The 16,015-nt window shown below is 48.1% G+C and overlaps 1 protein-coding gene across 2 annotated transcripts in view; it reads left to right on the top strand.

Annotated features, from left to right (window-relative positions):
- Window positions 1–15,231, top strand: part of ccdc166 (coiled-coil domain containing 166) — a 45,396-nt gene extending 30,165 nt beyond the window's left edge. For both annotated transcript variants that reach the window (XM_070861090.1, XM_070861089.1), the window contains exon 8: window positions 14,571–15,231. In XM_070861090.1, the coding sequence (XP_070717191.1) occupies window positions 14,571–14,987 (417 nt within the window). In that variant the 3' untranslated portion in view covers window positions 14,988–15,231. The remainder of the gene's footprint in view (window positions 1–14,570) is intronic.
- Window positions 15,232–16,015: the final 784 nt, after the last annotated feature.

Here is a 16,015-nt window from a genome sequence, read left to right as displayed (position 1 = left end):
AAAACCCAGGCCAATTTAGGGAGAAAAGAATCTGGGAAAATTCCTCTCCGACCCATCCAGGCGATCGAAACTAGTTCAGGAGATCACCCTGGCCGTATTCAATTTCCTGCAGTACTGACCATTATATCTGCGCCGACCAACAAAAGGTTATCCAGTCTAATCCCAATTACCAGCTCTAGGTCCGTAACCCTGCAGATTACGGCACTTTAAGTGCCCATCCAACCATCTCTTAAAAGTGGTGAGGGTTTCTGCATCCAGCACTCTTCCAGGCAGCGAGTTCCAGATCCCCACAACCCTCTGCGTAAAGAAGCCCCCCCCCCCTCAAATCCCCTCTGAACCTTCCACCAACCACCTTAACACTATGCCCCCTCGTAACAGACCCCTCCCTTACTATCATTGGGTCTGTGCCCCACTGCCGCTCTCCAGTCTAAGCCCATGTTCCCGCTCTTGCCCTGTACCCTGTTGGAAGTGGCTCGGGTTCCATACACACAGAAATATAGTGAAGTTACAGCACTGAAACAGGCCACTCGGCCCAGTGTCGGCGATTACCCGCTGCGTGAGTAAACCGTCCTAATCACCTTTACCCTCCCTGTTCCCGTTTCCCGTCAATCCCCTTTCCTTCATCCCTCCCTCCAATTGTCTCGAAATTGAAATAGTTTCTGCCTCATACACTAACCCTGGGAGTGATTATCACCGCCTCACTACTCTCTGGTGTTATGAAGTTTCTGCTGCTCTCTGTTGCCTTGTATCTATGGCCCCCTTGTTCTGGAGTGCTCACCCACTGGAAACAGTCTACTTTCATCCACCATGTACCAAACTTTCATCATTTTAAGCATTTCTATTGTATCGCTGCATAATAACATAATAACATAACATAAGCAGGAGTAGGCCATATGTCCCCTCGCGCTAATTTTTACTTATGCAGCTCGGTGTCATATTTTTATCATATAACATTCCTGTGAAGCGCCTTGGGACGTTTCAATATGTTAAAGGCGCTATATAAATACAGATTGTTAGGATACACCGGTAGGTAGCCTTCTCTTTAGCAAAGACCGGTGAAGTACTTATTAAATAGGCTGCGTCTATTTGTACTAACTGAAATGCAGCCATTTCTCTGATTGGCTCTCCATTTTCACATGACCTGTTGCTGATTGGGGGATAGGCAACATTCTGCAGTTCCTCTGGAATGTGTAACTGGAACTGCCCAGCCCAAGTTCTGAGTAACTTTCCAATTTGTAATTCGATCCATTTTAACTTCAGAAGCCACAGAGGATAGATCTCCCCAAAAGCCACCGAGTTCTAGCCTAAGTCCATTACTCCAGCGCAAATGTATCCCTCCCCCAGCCGAAGTCCCTTACTCAAGCACAAGACCTTCCCCCACCCCCCCCATAGATGGGGCATTGTGTGCGGATTGTTAACAGGTTTACTGGGTATGAAGTGAATAGTGAGTGTCGTGACTTCTGGATATCATCCACTCCAAAGATGTCCCTTGTAACACACGCACCGAGCTTGCACGCACCAGGGGGTTAGAAGAACATGATCCCTCTTCTCTGAGTTCCCTCTCTCCTTTCCAATCACCCCCCCCCCCACCTGTATCTCTCACCCCACCACCCCCAAGCTCCCTTCCCACCTAGGCTCTCTCTCTCCTCCCATGCTCTCTCTCTTCCCCCTTCCACCCGCCCCCCCGCCCCAGGCTCTCTCTCTTCCCCCTACTCCCCCAAAGCTCTCTCTCGATCTCCCCCGCTCGCAAGCTCTCTCGCTATTCCACCCTCCCCCCAAGCTCTTCCCTCCCCCCCCCCCCCAAGCTCTCTATCTCTCTCCCCCCAGGCTCTCTCCCTCCTCCCCCCCCCCCCCGCCAAGCTCTCTCTTTCCCTATCCCCCCCATGCTCTCTCTCCCTCCCCCAAAGCTCTCTTTCCCCCCCCAAGCTCTCTCCTCGTTCCCCCCAAGCTCTCTTTTCCCCCTCGCCTCCCCCTCAGCTCTCTCTCTCTCTCTCCCTCCAAGCTCTCTCACTCTCCCTCCCCACCCCCAAGCTCTCTCTCTCCCTCCAAGCTCTTTTAGCTCTCTCTCTCTCTCTCCCCCCCCAAGCTCTCTCTCTCTCCCTCCAAGCTCTCTCACTCTCCCTCCCCGCCCCCAAGCTCTCTCTCTCCCTCCAAGCTCTTTTAGCTCTCTCTCTCTCTCTCACGCCCCCCAAGCTTCCCACCCCCCGCCGCCCCAAGCTCTCAGCTCTCTCTCTCTCTCTCTCTCTCAGCTCTCTCTCTCTCTCTCTCTCTCAGCTCTCTCTCCCTCTCTCCCTCCAAGCTCTCTCTCCCCCGTAATCTCTTTCTCTCTCTCTCTCTCCCCCCCCAAGCTCGCTCTTTCTACCCTCCACCAAACTCTCTCCCCCTCCCCCTAAGCTTTCTCGCTCTCTCCCCCTCCCCCAAGCTCACTCCCCCTCCCCCCAAGCTCTCTATCTCTCTCCCCCCAGGCTCTCTCCCTCCTCCCCCCCCCCCGCCAAGCTCTCTCTTTCCCTATCCCCCCCATGCTCTCTCTCCCTCCCCCAAAGCTCTCTTTCCTCCCCCAAGCTCTCTCCTCGTCCCCCCCAAGCTCTCTTTTCCCCCTCCCCCTCCCCCTCAGCTCTCTCTCTCTCTCCCCCTCCCACAAACTCTCTCGCTCTGTCCCCCTCCCCAAACTCTCTCGCTCTCTCCCCCTTTCCTAAGCTCTTCCCGCCCCGCCCCCAAGCTCTCTCAGCTCTCCCTCTCTCCCCGCAAGCTCTCTCAGCTCTCTCTCTCCCTCCAAGCTTTCTCTCACCCCCCCCCCCCAAGCTCTCTCTCTCTCCCTCCAAGTTCTCTCTCTCTCTCTCTCTCTCTCTCCCCCCCCAAGCTCTCTCGTTCTCTCCCCCTCCCTCTCAGCTCTCTCTCGCTCTCCCTCCTCCTCCCAGCTCTATCTCTCTCTTCCCCCACCCGCAAGCTCTCTCTCTCCCGCCAAGCTCTTTCAGCTCTCTCTCTCTCTCCCCCCCAAGCTCTCTCTCTCTTTCCCACCCACCCATCCCCCGCCGCCCCAAGCTCTCAGCTCTCTCTCTCTCTCTCAGCTCTCTCTCTCCGTCTCTCCCTCCGAGCTCTCTCTCCCCCCGTAATCTCTCTCTCTCTCTCCCCCCCCAAGCGCTCTCGTTCTCTCCCCCTCCCCGTAAGCGCTCTCTCTCTCCACCCCCACCCCCCAGCTCTCTCTCTCTCCCCCAAGCTCGCTCTTTCTCCCCTCCACCAAACTCTCTCACTCTCTCCCCCTTCCCCTAAGCTTTCTCGCTCTCTCCCCCTCCCCCAAGCTCACTCCCCCTCCCCCCAAGCTCTCTCGCTCTCTTCCCACTTCTCGCTCTCCCCGCTGTCCCAAGTACATGCTTGCAGGTGGCTTGGAGGCTCAGCGGATGCGTTTGGCTGCTGCTAGATCGGAGGCAGCATACACAGTAAAGGGTTAGTGAGAATTGCGCTGGGGGGCGGAGTCGGTGATATTTGTCCAAACTCTCGCTTCTGTGCATGCGTTGGGAGACTTAGTACAAATAGTTACTCCGTAAAAAATACCTCTACCATTTTCTACAAATTGACAAACCTCTCCCTCCCAAGTACCACCTTGCTTTTAACAATTCTCTTTTTACTGATAAAATTATGAAATAATTTACAGTTCTGTGTATTTTTTTAAATCCTTTCCCTGTGCTCCTTATCCTGTTCTGAAGCTCTTATTTTCTCAGTCTCAGGTCATTTTTTCATTATTGTTATTCCTGTAGTCCTCATAGATCCTCTTGTTCACTTTTAATTGCTTTCTAACCTCTGCATTTATCCACAGCATTCAAAAACTATTAGTAGTTTACTTTTTTTTTTAAATGCAATATACACTTCCTACATTGCAACAGTGGCTACAGTTTTTTTTAACTACTTAATTGGCTGTAAAGTGCTTTGGGATGTCCTGAGGTTGTGAAAAAGCACTGTATAGATGCAAGTTCTTTCCTTCTATCTTTACTCATGCTGTACTTTTGTAATCTTTAAGCATCGCTTTGTTGCTCTTCAGTCGCAAGCGTCGATTCCACCCTCCGAGCTCACTCATCTTTCTATAATCTGCCCTTATCCAATCTGATGATGTAGTTTCCCCTTTTCGAGTTGGATCTTGAACCGTATCATATTGTGGTCACTGTGCCACAATTAGCTCACCGACCCGATCTACTTCATGACTCAAAACCTGATCCAGCAACACCTGGGCACATTGTAGGTCGACCAGCAGGCTGCTCGAGGAGAGAACTCTGTACGCATTTTAGCAATTCCATTCCATTTTTTCTATCTCTCTCCCACTCAATAAGTGGATAATTACTATCTCTCTGAACAATAATGTTGTTATTCCTACTTATGCCTAATCAGCCTGCAGATTTTCTTCTCATAATTTGGTGGCCTGTAATACTAATATAACAAGCTCTTTTCTATCTTTGAGCTCCAACCATATCGACTGTCTGTATCCCGTTCTGTCTGCATCGTCCCTCTCTAAAGCATCAATTCCCTCTTTTACCAATATCACTCCCACCTCCTTTCTTATCTTTTCTATCCTTCCAATATTATATCCCAATGCATTTTATTTTCCATTCATTTCCAGTTTGCAGCCAGGTTTCTGTCAATGAAATTAGATCTAGATCTTCCTGTAAAATAATTGCTTCGAGTTCCCCCAGTTAGTTTCCCACACTGCACATTGCAAAACCGCCTTAATCTCAAATGAGTTATGGAACTGCTATTGCAACCTACACTCACTGATTCCGGGTATTGCATTATTGATGTACAAAATTCTAAATAAATGACAATGCCCTCTGAACAGCACTTAACTACAATTGTAGGCATTCTTCTGTTTCTTTTAAACACCATTTCTTTTCCCATGATGTTTTTGTCTGTATCCCCCACCTTCAACAGTCTGTTCCCTCTTCATATCTAGCCCCATTTGATTGTATTCTTCTGCTCCACATCCCTCTCGCACAGTTGTTTTCTGCATGAGTATTATTCTCATCTTTTTCCCTCTCTCTATTGTTGGTTTTATTTTCCCAGCTCCCCTCCCTCCCAGCTTACAAGACCTCGGGCCCGAAATTCAGTACCGCTGGAAGGTGGTGCTCCCCCCCACCTTTTTGTGGCCATTAGTGCCGAAATTTTTTCGTGGCTGGGCCACCCCATATTCAGGTCCAAAAGTGAACAAGTGGGTTCCAGCGCTAATGAACCCTTCCAAAGTGGATTTTTCAGCGGTGTGGCTGTCTTAATTTGAGCGTTATCACCACTGAGAAATTCAGCATGCAGGTAAGGGTTTCTGATGAGCCAGCTGCTCCCTGGCCTTTCTAAAGGCAGCAAGGCCCTGAGGGGGGGAAGGAGGTTGGAAGGATGGCTGGTGTAAGAGGTGCAAGGATAGCCAACAGGTTCACTGATATGGAGTTGGAGACACTGATGGATGGTGTGGAGGTCAGAAGAATGCTGTTTCCTGATGTGGGGAGACCTGGCAGACCGCCAGTACATAATGCATGGAGGGAGATTGCAGGGAAGGTGTCAGGCACCTCCATATATGTGAGGCTGCACGCTCCTAGGAGGGTGTTGGCCAGTCTGTACCCAGCCCTTCCAAGCGATGGGGCGACAGGGATCCACCTCCTCCTCCTCCAGCGCTGCCTCCTTCTCCTCCTGCACCACCTCCTCCTCCTCCTCAGGTGGTACTGCTGGCTCAACTCCAGCGGCTGTCCCCTCATGATGGCCAGGTTGTGCAGCATTCAGCAGACCACGACGATTATGGAGACCCGTTGAGGAGAGTACTGCAAGGTACCACCAGAGCGGTCCAGGCACCGGAACCTCTGTTTAAGGATGCCGATGCACTGCTCGATGATGCACTTGGTGGCACAATGAAGCTTCATTGTATGCATGCTCTGGCGCTGCCCTGGGGTTTCGCAGTGGAGTGAGCAGCCAGGTGGACAGGGGATATTCCTTGCCCACAAGCAGCCAACCGCAATCCTGATTCGGGCCGGTGAAGATGGCGGGCACACAGGTCTGGCGCAGAATGAACGAATCATGGCTGCTGCCTCCCTTGCCCGCTGCCTCTCTGTACAGTGCTGATGGCGACGCCTTCTCCTGCGTGCTGCCCTGCTTCTGAGCAGGTGTACCAGGAGTCGCCCTCCCAACACTCCCCCCATCCTCAGGGTCAACCCTGCCAAACAGGTCTCTGCAGCCCACAGGCCTCCATTAAAGAGTCAGACCTGAAAGTTGTACAAAAGTGCAGGGGTATGTGCAAACCTCTGAGCAGTACTCAGCAGGTTGAATGGAGCGAAAACAATTAATAAAACTATATCAAAAGATAAATACAGTGGATGCTGGAATCTGAAATAAAAACAATAATAATTAATAAAATTATTTCCCTACCAAAGGGCCCCTATCGCGGCAACACTCTAGCGGTATCCCGTTCGAGCACTGACTCGAATACCTCGCGGGGGCACTGCTGGGAGAAGTCTTAACTTTTTGCAGCTGAAATTCCCTGACCTTGCTGCTTTTCAGCGGCCCGCACGCTGCAGAGCTCACCGCTGGAAGTCACCTTCACAGCGGCTTCACCGCGCCGTTTCCGGCGGAAGTGAGCACTGCTCAAATCCCCCACGATGAATATGGTACCCGTTTATGGCGGCCAATCAATTTTTTTTTCGGTCGACCGCCCAAACTCCGCAGTAGCTGTCCCTTCGGGGACGGTGAATTTCGGCTCCCTCATCTCTTCTGCACTTAGCCGTTTTTGCCAGTACGTTCGCACCCTGCCTGCTCAGATGCAGAATACCTCCCATCTGTCCCAAAACCGGTGCCAGTGCCCAGTGAAGTGGAATCCCTCTTTCAGACACCACTCCTCAAGCCATGTATTGACTTCCCTAATCATCCTGTCCTTCCCTGTTCTCACGCCTGGCTGGGGAATTGGGGAATGAGATTTCCACCCATGAAGTCCTGCACCGAAACTTATTTCCTAATGCCCTAAGCTTATCCTGCAGGACATCAGGTTTCTCTTCACCAACATAATTTGATCCCACGTAAACATAAGAACATAAGAAATATGGTGCAGGAGTAGGCCATTCGGCCCTTCGAGCCTGCAGCACCACCATTCAATAAGATCATGGCTGATCATTCCTTCAGTACCCCTTTCCTGCTTTCTCTCCATACCCCTTGATCCCCTTAACTGTAAGGGCCATATCTAACTCCCTCTTGAATATATCCAATGAACTGGCATCAACAACTCTCTGCGGCAGGGAATTCCACAGGTCAACAACTCTCTGAGTGAAGAAGTTTCTCCTCATCTCAGTCTTAAATGGCCTACCCCTTATCCTAAGACTATGTCCCCTGGTTCTAGACTTCCCAACATCGAGAACATTCTTCCCGCATCTAACCTGTCCAGTCCTGTCAGAATCTTATATGTTTCTATGAGATCCCCTCTCATCCTTCTAAACACCAGTGAATAAAGGCCCAATTGATCCAGTCTCTCCTCATATGACAGCCCAGCCTGGAATCAGTCTGGTGAACCTTCGCTGCACTCCCTCAATAGCAAGAACTAGGAGACCAAAACTGAACACAATATTCCAGGTGAGGCCTCACTAAGGCCCTGTACAACTGCAGTAAGACCTCCCTGCTCCTATATTCAAATCCCCTAGCTATGAAGGCCAACATACCATTTGCCGCCTTTACCACCTGCTGTACCTGCGTGCTCACTTTCAGTGACTGATGAACCATGACACCCAGGTCTCGTTGCACCTCCCCTTTTTCTAGTCTGCCACCATTCAGATACTATTCTGCCTTCGTGTTTTTGCCCCCAAAATGGATAACCTCACATTTATCCACATTATACTGTATCTGCCATGTATTTGCCCACTCACCTAACCTGTCCAAGTCACCCTGCAGCCTCTTAGCGTCCTCCTCACAGCTCACACCGCCACCCAGTTTAGTGTCATCCGCAGACTTAGAGATATTACACTCAATTCCTTCATCCAAATCATTAATGTATATTGTAAATAGCTGGGGTCCCAGCACTGAGCCCTGTGGCACCCCACTAGTAACTGCCTGCCATTCTGAAAAGGACCCGTTTATCCTGACTCTCTGATTCCTGTCTGCCAACCAGTTCTTTCACCATGTCAGTACATTACCCCCAATACCATGCGCTTTGATTTTGTACACCAATCTCTTGTGCGGGACCTTGTCAAAAGCCTTTTGAAAGTCCAAATACACCACATCCACTGGTTCTCCCTTGTCCACTCTACTAGTTACATCCTCAAAAAATTCCAGAAGATTTGTCAAGCATGATTTCCCTTTCATAAATCCATGCTGACTCGGTCCGATCCTGTCACTGATTTCCAAATGGGCTGCTATTTCATCTTTAATGCTTGATTCCAACTTTTTCCCCACTACTGATGTCAGGCTAATTACCTGCTTTCTCTCTCCCTCCTTTCTTCCTTCAGTCCAGAGGAACTGATCCAGAGTCGATAGATTGTTGGAAAATGATCACCAATGCATCCACTATTTCTAGGGCCACTTCCTTAGGTACTCTGGGATGCAGACTATCAGGACCCGTGGATTTATCGGCCTTTAATCCCACCAATTTCCTTAACACAGTTTCCCGCCTAATAAGGATATCTTTCAGTTCCTCATTCTCACTAGACCCACTGTCCCCTAGTACATTCAGAAGGTTATTTGTATCCTCCTTTGTGAAGACAGAACCGAAGTATTGGTTCAATTGGTCTGCCATTTCTTTGTTCCCCATTATAAATTCACCTGAATCCGACTGCAAGGAACCTACGTTTGTCTTTACGAATCTTTTTCTCTTCACATAATTATAGAAGCTTTTGCAGTCAGTTTTTATGTTCCGTGCAAGCTTCCTCTTGTACTCTATTTTCCCCTTCTTAATTAAACCCTTAGTCCTCCTTTGCTGAATTCTAAATTTATCCCAGTCCTCAGGTTTGTTGCTTTTCTAGCCAATTTATATGCCTCTTCCTTGGTTTTAACACTATCCTTAATTTCCCTTGTTAGCCATGGTTGAGCCACCTTCCCAGTTTTATTTTTACTCCAGACAGGGATGTACAATTGCTGAAGTTCATCCATGTGATCTTTAAATGTTTGCCATTGCTTATCCACCGTCAACCCTTTAAGTATCCTTTGCCAGTCTATTCTAGCCAATTCACACCTCATACCGTCGAAGTTACCTTTCCTTAAGTTCAGGACCCTAGTTTCTGAATTAACTTTGTCACTCTCCATCTTAATAAGGAATTCTACCATATTATGGTCACTTTTCCACAAAGGGCCTCGCACAACAAGATTGCTAATTAGTCCCTTCTCATTACACATCACCCAGTCTAGGATGGCCAGCATCCTGGTTGGTTCCTCGACATATTGGTCTAGAAAACCATCTCTAATACACTCCAGGAAATCCTCCTCCACCGCATTGCTACCAGTTAGGTTAGCCCAATCAATGTGTAGATTAAAGTCGCCCATGATTACTGCTGTACCTTTATTGCACACATCCCTTATTTCTTGTTTGATGCTGTCCCCAACTCACTACTACCATTTGGTGGTCTATACACAACTCCCACTAGTGTTTTCTGCCCTTTGGAATTCCGCAGCTCCACCCATACCGATTCCACATCATCCAGGCTAATGTCCTTCCTTACAATTGCATTGATTTCCTCTTTAACCAGCAACACCACCCCGCCTCCTTTTCCTTTCTGTCTATCCTTCTTAAATGCTGAATACTCTTGGATGTTGAGTTCCCAGCCTTGGTCACCCTGGAGCCATGTCTCCGTGATGCCAATCACATCGTATCCATTAACTGCTATCTGCGCAGTTAATTCATCCACCTTATTCCGAATACTCCTCGCATTGAGGCACAGAGCCTTCAGGCTTGTCTTTTTAACACATTTTGCCCCTTTTGAATCTTGCTGTAATGTGATAGGAGCAGGAGTAGTCCATACAGCCCCTTGAGCCTGCTCCACCATTCAATAAGATCATGGCTGATCCGATCATGGACTCAGGTCCACTTCCCTGCCCGCTCCTCATAACTCCTTACTCCCCTATTGTTTAAGAAATTTTCTATCTCTGTCTTAAATTTATTTAATGTCCCAGCTTCCACAGCTCTCTGAGGCAGCGAATTCCAAAAATGTAAAAGCCTCTGAGAGAAGAAATTTCTCCTCATCTCTGTTTTAAATGGGCGGCCCCTTATTCTAAGTTATGCCCCCTAGTTCTAGTCTCCCCCATCAGTGGAAACATCCTCTCTGCATCCACCTTGTCAAGCCCCTTCATAATCTTATACATTTCGATAAGATCACCTCTCATTCTTTTGAATTCCAATGAGTAGAGGCCCAACCTCCTCAACCTTTCCTCATAAGTCAATCCCTTCATCTCTGGAATCAACCTAGTGAACCTTCTCTGAACTGCCTCCAAAGCAAGTATATCCTTTCTTAAATATGATAGCTAATTGCTCTCCCTCCCTTAAGAACATAGGAGCAAGAGGAGGCCATTCAGCCCCTCGAGCCTGTAACGCCATTAAATTAGATCGTGGCTCATCTGTATCCACACTTCAAAAAAGTACTTCATTGGCTGTAAAGTGCTTTGTGACGTCCGGTGGTCGTGAAAAGCGCTATATAAATGTGAGTCTTTTTCTTAACTCCATCGACCTGCCATGGTTCCATATCCGTGATACCCTTACCTAACAAAAATCTAACAATCTCAGATTCACCAGCTTTTTGGGGTGAGAGAGTTCCAGATTTCCACTACCCTTTGTGTGAAGAAATGCTTTCTGACATCAGCCCTGAACAGCCTAGCTCTAATTTTAAGGTTACGCCCCCTTGTTCTGGACTCCCTTTCCACAACCTTTTCTAGTCTATTCGATATGCCCCTTTCACTAGGCGACAAAGCATCCGGGTCTGTTGGGCTGTACTTCACTACTGTCTGGTTCTATTCTTACCTATCCAGTCATATACAGAATCACCTGCAATGGCTTCTCTTCCCGCTCCCGCACCTCTGGTGTCCCCCAAGGATCTATCCTCGTCCCCCCTCCTATTTCTCATCTACATGCTGCCCCTCAGCGACCTCATCCGAAAACACAGTGAATTTTCCATATGTATGCTGACGACACCCAGCTCTACTTCCCCACCGCCTCTCTCGACCCCTCTCGACTGTCTCTAAATTGTCACATTGCTTGTCCAACATTCAGTTCTGGATAAGCAGAAATTAATTATTGTAAAGACCTAAGCCATTGTCTTCGTCTCCGCCACAAACTCGGTTCCATAGCCACTGACTCCATCCCTCTCCCTGTCTGAGGCTGAACTAGACTGTTCACAACCTAGGTGTTGTATTTGACCCCGAGATGACCTTCTGACCACATACCCACGTCATCACTAAGACCGCCTATTTCCACCTTTGTAAAATCGCCCGACTCCACCCCTGCCTCAGTTCATAGGAACATAGGAACAGGAGTAGACCATAGAACCCCTCGAGCCTGTTCCGCCATTAAATGAGATCATGGCTGATTTGCGACCTAACCCGATATACCCGCCTTTGGCCCATATCCCTTAATACCTTTGGTTAAGAAAAAGCTTATCAATCTTAGATTTAAAATTAACAATTGATCTATCAAATAAATGTATCAAATAATTAGGATAAGATTTGCCATTTGCGGAAAAGACTTCCAAACTACTACCAGCCTTTGTGTACAGAAGTGTTTCCTAATTTCACTCCTGAAAGGTCTTGCTTAATGTTTTAGACTATGTTCCCTAGTCCTAGACTCCCCAACCTGCGGGAATAGTTTCTCTTGATCTACCCTATCTGTTCCCCTTAATATACTGAAAACTTTGATCAGATCACCCCTTAACCGTCTAAATTCTAGAGAGTATAACCCTAATTTGCATAATCGCTCCTCATAACTTGACCCTTGGAGTCCGGGTATCATTCTGGTAAACCTACACTGCACTCCCTCCAAGGCCAATATATCCTTCCTAAGGTGGGGTGTCCAGAACTGCTCACAGAGCTCCAGGTGGGGTCTAACCAGGGCTTTGTATAGCTGCAGCACAACTTCTATCCCCTTGTATTCTAGTCCTCTAGATATAAAGGCCAGCATTCCATTAGCCTTTTTGATTATTTTCTGTACCTGTTCATGACACTTTACTGATCAAAGTACCTGAACCCCAAAATCTCATTGCACATCCACTGTTTTTAGCTTTTCACCATTTAGAAAGTACCCTGTCCTATCCTTTTTAGGTCCAAAGTGGATGACCTCACATTTGCCTACATTGAAATCCATTTGCCACAATTTTACCCTTTACTTAATCTATCAATATCTCTTTGTAATTTTATGCTTTCATCTACACTGCCTGCAATGCCATCTATCTTTGTGTCATCGGCAAATTTGGATATAAATACTGTGAATAGTTGAGGCCCCATCACAGATCCCTGTGGGACATTTGCTGCTGAAACCCTCATCCATGCCTCTTCTACCTCTAGACTTGTCTATTCCAATGCACTCCTGGCCGGCCTCTCATTTTCCACCCTCCATAAACTTAAGCTCAGACAGAACTTTGCTGCCCGTATCCTAACTCACGCCAAGTCCCATTCACACACCACCCCTCTGCTCGCTGACCTACATTGGCTCCTGGTTAAGCAATTCCTCAATTTTTAAATTCTCATCCTTGTTGTCAAATCCGTCCATGGTCTCACCCCTCCCTATCTCTGTAATCTCCTCTAGCCCTACAACCCTCCGAGATTTCTGCGCTCCTCCAATTCTGACCTCTTGTGCGTCCCCAGTTTTAATCGCCCCACCATTGACGGCCATGCCTTCAGCTGCCTGGGCCCCAAGCTCTGGAACACCCTCCCTAAACCTCTCTGCATCTCCATCTCTCTCTCCTCCTTTAAGGCGCTCCTTAAATCCTACTTCTTTGACCAAACTGACATAATATTTCCTTATGTGGCTCAGTGTCAAATTTTGTTTGATAACGCTCCTGCGAAGCATCTTGGGACGTTTTACTACTTTAAAGGCGCTATATAAATGCAAGTTGTTATTTCCAGTTGTTTTGCTAATCTCCCCCCTTGAGCCATCTTTGGTTTCTTGGGATCATCGATATTTATTGATGGAGCTGCCTGTAGTCACTTTCCCCACAGGAAGCTCGGGCTTCTAGTCTGTTGAAGAGTACAAGTTGCCCTGGGAGCTCTTTTCTAGCTGTTCCTTCCTGCCTTTCTCTGCTCCATTTTTGTTCCTCCGCTGTCTGCTCCATAACTCTGTCTCACACTCTCGCTCCACAAACTGGGCCCCCATCCCTGATGTGTCGGGTTGTCTCCGTCTCAAGTTGAGCTCAAACAAGGTAAGTTGCAGACACTTCCCACAGCCTGCGATTGCTCAAATCAACTCGATTCACATTACTGTCCCTTTCTATGTTGACAATTTTAGGATTATTTATTAGTTTGTTCTACTTTAAAGTTTGTTACTTGTGTACAAAATCAGCTAGTATTCTTAGCACCACTTCACCCTCTCTTTCAAACTCCTTAACCTCACTCTGCTGCCAGCTCATTCTGATGTCTGTATGAAAACATTCCCTCTCTCGTTTCCCCTTTACACTTCTCGTAAAGTAAAGGTCTTTCAAGACGTCCCAAGGCGTTTTACAGGCAATTAATTACTTTTGAGACATAGTCACTGTTGTAATGTTGGGAAACGTGGCAGCCAATTTGTGCACAGCAAGCTCCCACAGTTAAAGAACTGGTCTCCTGCTGTGCTGTAAATTCGATGAGTCCCAAGAATGCTGCAATATAGGCACTACTTCCAGCCCAGTGTAAACAGGAGTGATAAGGGGTTATGGGGAGTGGGCAGGGATGTGGAGCTGAGTCCATGATAGGATCAGCCATGATCTTATTGAATAGTGGAGCAGGGGCCGTATGGCCTACTCTCGTTCCTATTTCTTATGTTCTTATTTGTCATTGCTTCTACGCACTGTGGTGAACTTTGGCAAACCCTCAGGTGAAGGGTCAAGAGTCATAGTGCAGGACACAACCAAGTTTAAGAAGAATGAGGCTGAAGACATAAGCAGCCAAATTTGGCTCCCTCCCCCCATCTTATGTTTATTTTTCTTTTTTTTCTCCCTGTCTCTCATGGCAGCTGGTCATTACTCTGCCATTCACACCCTATCCAGATTAATCTTTTTCTAACTTTTGTCAGTACAATTTCAAATTCCCCCATCATCCCTTTTGTCTCTCTAATCTCTCCTGCCTTCCACCTATCACAGTCCTTCCCTTTTGTCCTTTCTTCCCCTCCACCTTTCGGTGCTTAAGAATGTGCTCTTTTTCAACATCGCAGTTCAGACCAAGGGTCCTCGACCTGAAACATTAATTCTGTTTCTCTCCACTGATGCTGCCTGACCCGCTGAGATTTCCAGAATTCTCTGTTTTTATTTCAGATTCCAGCATCCGCAGTATTTTGCTTTTGTATAGGTAACAAAGTGTTGGTTTTAAAAGCCTGACTATTAAGGAAGGGGCGACCAGATAGAGGTCTTCGAGTTAATAAGACCAGTTTGAAACAATGTCCTCCGTCTGCTCCACAGGAGGCGGTCTGCTGCTTGATCAAGCATATCCAGTCGATCAAGGTGGAGAACCAGCAGCTGCGGGAGGTACTGGTGTGCCTGATCCGTCGCTCCCGGATCCTGTGCGAGCAGCAGATGGAGCTGGAGGAGCAGCGCAGCCATCTACTCCGGGAGAGAGAGTACTGCACCAAGCTGAGGACCCTGCGATACAAGAAACAGCTCCACGAATACGTGGAGCCGGAGAAGGAGGAGGCGCCCAGGACCGAGGGGGAGCCGGAGGCCGAGGAGCAGCCTAAGACCGAGGAGGAGCCCAAGACCATGGAGCGGCGGAAGAGTGAGGGGGTGAAGGAGACCGAGAAGAAGCAGGAGCTCAAGCAAATGCTGGATGACGAGCCAGACGGCGACGACCCAGAGAACGAGGAGTCAAAGGACGAGTAGCTAGAGAAGCTGGGCTGGAGAATGCAGAGACAGCACCAGAACTATGACGTTGACAGGAAGCACTCACCCGCCTTAGCCAGCTGCCTCTCCAATGTAACTATGAGACCCTCCTCGATCCAAGGAAGTTGTCAGACTCCACATCATCCTCCGAGTCAAATCAGGCTTCCAATTTTCTTTGTCCGTTTACAAATTTTTCATCTTATATTTTTCCCCCTCAGTGAATATTAAACTGAAGTACAATACAGCCTCTCGAACGAGTAATCTTTTTAAAAAGAAAACCTCTTCCCAGGCAGCCTCCCCACCCCCACCCCTCCCCAAGTATACCCATGTATTTTTCTCAGCTTTGCAACCTTAATCTCTCATTTATAGAATCATAGAAGTTTACAGCACGGAAGGAGGCCATTTCGGCCCATCGTGTCCGCGCCGGCCGACAAGAGGCTATCCAGCCTAATCCCATTTTCCAGCTCTGGGTCCGGAACCCTGCAGGTTACGGCACTTCAGGTGCACATCCAAGTAGTTTTTAAATGTGGTGAGGGTTTCTGCCTCTACCACCCTTTCAGGCAGTGAGTTCCAGACCCCCACCACCCTCTGGGTGAAGAAATTTCCTCTCAAATCCCCTCTAAACCTTCTACCAATTACTTTAAATTTATGTCCCCTGGTTGTTGACCCCTCTGCTATCCACTATATCCAGGCCCCTCATCATTTTATACACCTCAATGAGATCTCCCCTCAGCCTCCTCTGTTCCAATGAAAACAAATCCAGCCGATCTAATCTGTCCTCATAGCTTAGATTCTCCACTCCCGGCAACATCCTCATAAATCTCCTCTGTATCCTCTCCAGTGCAATCACATCCTTCCTATAATGTGGTGACCAGAACTGCATGCAGTACTCCAGCTATGGCCGATATAGTTCAAGTATAACCTCCCTGCTCTTATATTCGATGCCTCGGCTAATAAAGGCAAGCATTCCATAGGCCTTCTTAACCACCTTATCTACCTTTCCCAATCACAGATGTTCAGCTAACTGG

This window comes from Pristiophorus japonicus, chromosome 2 (genome assembly GCF_044704955.1).
Source record: "Pristiophorus japonicus isolate sPriJap1 chromosome 2, sPriJap1.hap1, whole genome shotgun sequence".
Classification (NCBI taxonomy): Eukaryota; Metazoa; Chordata; class Chondrichthyes; family Pristiophoridae; genus Pristiophorus; species Pristiophorus japonicus.
This window is presented reverse-complemented; position numbering and strand designations above follow the sequence as displayed.